The sequence below is a fragment of the Phoenix dactylifera genome, chromosome 1, assembly GCF_009389715.1.
Source record: "Phoenix dactylifera cultivar Barhee BC4 chromosome 1, palm_55x_up_171113_PBpolish2nd_filt_p, whole genome shotgun sequence".
Classification (NCBI taxonomy): domain Eukaryota; kingdom Viridiplantae; phylum Streptophyta; class Magnoliopsida; order Arecales; family Arecaceae; genus Phoenix; species Phoenix dactylifera.
The window spans coordinates 16,895,859-16,899,375 of NC_052392.1; the positions used below are offsets into that span (position 1 = coordinate 16,895,859).

The following is a 3,517-nucleotide window of genomic DNA, read 5'->3' on the forward strand; positions in this document are numbered from 1 at the left end:
TCAGCCGGACAGCCACAAACACGGAACGCGGTTCCATTCCAATGAAATATCGTTTGCAAGTTTGACCGATTTCTGACCTGCCTTGGCTTGGCTGTGGGTTGCGATTGCCCATGAATCATGCTTCAGTAGTCTTTGGCTCTGGGCCCGGGCTAACCTAAAATAGTCTGCTATATCTCTGAGACTCATCCTTTTCCAATTCGACTATGCTAATTTGCCCCAAGCCAATCAAATATTAAATTTCTAGAAGGCTGAAAAGAAAATAGGGAAAAAACTAGCAAAACAAAACAAATTAAACCAATATATTAACTAGAGAGTATCTAAAGCTACTAAAAATAACTTTACCTAATCTTTTTATATTAAATGGCCAAAAAGACTTCCTTATTGATCCTAGTTTGTCTAATTCGAACCCAACTCAAAAAAGAACAGATAATTAAGCTGATATTTTTACCACCCTCACTCTTTTAAATGACAAGAAGCTTCTTCTCTTTCCCTCTCCCCTATCTCTTTTATACCAATAGAATGGTAATCAGCCAAAAACATTCTCCAAAAACTGATGCAGCAAACTCCAGATTCAATCTCCCTTGCGTTATGAAAAATAGATATTAAAAATATCATAAATCCCGTTCTAACATAAACCCTAGCAACTCTTACGAACCATCATTATAATTATAATGATTATTATTTGCCTAGATATACTTGGATTAGGATTATTTTTTTAGTAAAGCAATGGCTATACTCGTAAATCATTAGTTTCAACATCAATCATTTACTGAAAGACAAAGGAAACGACACCCTTTTTTCTGACGAAAAAAAGGACACCGTTCAAAAGAATTACAATGGCAATTCCTTCGAGATGCAGCCGCCAAGGTACGAACGGTCAACTCGCCAATTGAACTGGGAAACAGGGAACCCCGGTCCATTAATCCGGGGACATACTTGGTTCCCAAGCCATCCGCCCCGAAGGCGAAAACGATGTGCGGTTTGCGGCGTCATCCGTGAGGCCACGAACCCGGCGTCCACGCGGCCCGTTTGCGACATCGACGAACCTTCTCTCGCACTGCCCTTCTCCTCCGCCTCCTCCTATATACACCCCTCAGCCGCCGCGCCTCTTTCTCAATTCGCTCTCTTCCTAATACTCCCTTTCATTTCTCGTCTTGGATGCACCGCTGTTCATGGGCTCTTGCTTCTCCTCCAGCTCCGGCGATAGTTCTCAGCCCACGGCCAAAGTCGTCACCTCCGACGGCTCTCTGAAAGAGTACTCTGCACCGGTCCCGGCCTCCGACGTCCTCGGCGAAGACTGCCGGTCTTTTTTCATCTGTAGCGCCGATAGGCTCTACTTCGACGCTCACGTTCCGGCGTTGGGCGCCGATGAGCGGCTCCAATTGGACCAGATATACTTCGTGCTTCCGAACGCGAAGCTGCAGCACCCGTTGACGAGGCTCGACATGGCGGCCCTGGCGGTGAAGGCTAGCTCGGCGCTCGCAGTTGCCTCGAGGAAGCGCGGCAAAGGCCGGAGGATTCGAGTCATGCCCGTCGCGGAGGTCTGCGAGGAAGTCGGAGATGGATATGTTGATGGATTCAAGAGATGGGATGGTGCTAAGGTTGAAATTTTGGCGGAGAGATCGGTGGTCATGGAGAAGAAGGTGGGAAAAGGGTTTTCCATGCGGGGTGGAATGAGACCTCCGCGTTATAGGGGAAATTGAGCAACAATTGAGGAGGGTCATGAGTGAAATGTTTCTCCTCTTTTTTTTTTTTTTAAATCTTGTTGTTTACATGTAAAGAGAGAAAATGATATTGGGTTATTTATTTCCATCTTCTATATATGGTGTTGCTGGTTGCAACTTCGTTATTTTAGTCAGAGTTTTTTATTTCATTTTTTCAGAAACAAAAAAGCTCATATAAAATGCGAACTGCACAATGAAAAGTGATCTAATATTTGAATTGATCTTCCCAGATAATTTATAGTGTCAAAGCTTCTATCTCATATAAAGAATTACAGATATATAGCTCGCATTTTCTTGGAAATGAATCATAGATAGCCTAATACCACTGCTATATCCATTATTCAAAAACTCCAATGAAAAGCTTGCCTTATGCCTGGAGAATAATCTTCGAGACCATGCAGCCACTTATCAACATATTATCGAAGCATATTTTTAGAAACCAATTTGTAAGATTCAAATTTAAATTGATAAAAATTCTACAAATTTATTATTGTATATTTTCATTTTTGTATCTGTCACTCTTATAAATAATTGTACAAATATGCTGTAAAAAATTATATAGAATGAGAAATTTTTTTTTTCATAACTTTCATTTCTTTTCTGCAAACCAAACGCGATTGGCATGATGACAACATAGTGGTCACTTGGGAGAATTCTTCGGAGAATTCTTAGGCTCCTTTGTGTGGATGTGTTGTAGAAATTAGGATGAAGGGTTGAATGCTGGTTATACTTAATGTATTGCTCTTTTTCTTTTTTTTTTCTGTCGGAAAAAAGGAAAGAGGGGGGAGAGGAAGACCTTTCCCGCGTAGCAACCCCCACTAGGCCTCCTTCCTGCTTGAAAAATATTTGATGCAGGCAGACTCCATTTTACTCATACCCTTCTCATCCGTGGGTTGCCCCACGTGTGAGTACGTCACACCAGCACCACCGTAAGTACCGGCAGATCAGATAGCGACTCCACCGGGCAAACCAGACAGAGGGCATTCGGTCTCCACATTTAATCGACGCCCGCGCATTTCGAATTTGGGCCACTCCGGTGAAATCAAAAGCTTTGTTCCCACCATGCTACCATATCGGGTGGTTGTATTGCTCTCTTCTAGAAAAAAGATACTGGGCTTTTTTCTTTTTTATTTTTGGCCTAGAAACCTCTAAACTATATTTCCACCCAGGAGGAAAAGATCAAAATAATGGATTTGGCGAACCTTCGCCATAGGGGTTGCTTGCATAACCTTATTTTTTTACCTTTTTTTTCACAATGTCATTGTCAAATTCGTCACATCCACATTTGAATATAGGTCAACTGTGCCATCTCATGTTTGTGTCCATCCAATTAAACCCAGGCATCTTAGTGGCTTATTTACCTTGAGTCTGCAACAAAGCCCATCTTGGTCAACATAACAGGGCAAAAATGGTTTTAAGTTACATGAAGTCAAACAATGATGAGTATTTGAAGTAAGTTATGTTGTCTTAGCATTGGTGCATACTAGGTCAACCAACTTGCACCTCAGGTAGCCTAGTGAATTGGATTGAGTCTCAAATACCAAGTACTCTCCATATTTGATTGAACAATCCATTCAGACTAGTCATTGCAATAGGAAGCGAGTTCACAGCACCGTACGTCCAGTGAATTAAGTTTTTTATTTCACGAATGCTCCATAAATTGCTTTGAATTGCATGTAGAAAGAATGATTTCATAAGATATCCCAATCCTTTGATGCAATCAATGATGCATATCTCCACACACACAAACACACACACAAAAAAAAACACGATAAATATCTAGAGGCTGCTTG

At 41.6% G+C, this 3,517-nt stretch overlaps 1 protein-coding gene across 1 annotated transcript; it reads left to right on the forward strand.

Annotated features, from left to right (window-relative positions):
* Positions 1 to 970: 970 nt before the first annotated feature.
* On the forward strand, positions 971 to 1,860 carry LOC103701423. The gene has a single exon (XM_008783458.4). The coding sequence runs from the start codon at positions 1,173 to 1,175 to the stop codon at positions 1,701 to 1,703; it is 531 nt and encodes a 176-aa protein (XP_008781680.2). The 5' UTR covers positions 971 to 1,172; the 3' UTR covers positions 1,704 to 1,860.
* The last annotated feature ends 1,657 nt before the right edge of the window (positions 1,861 to 3,517 follow it).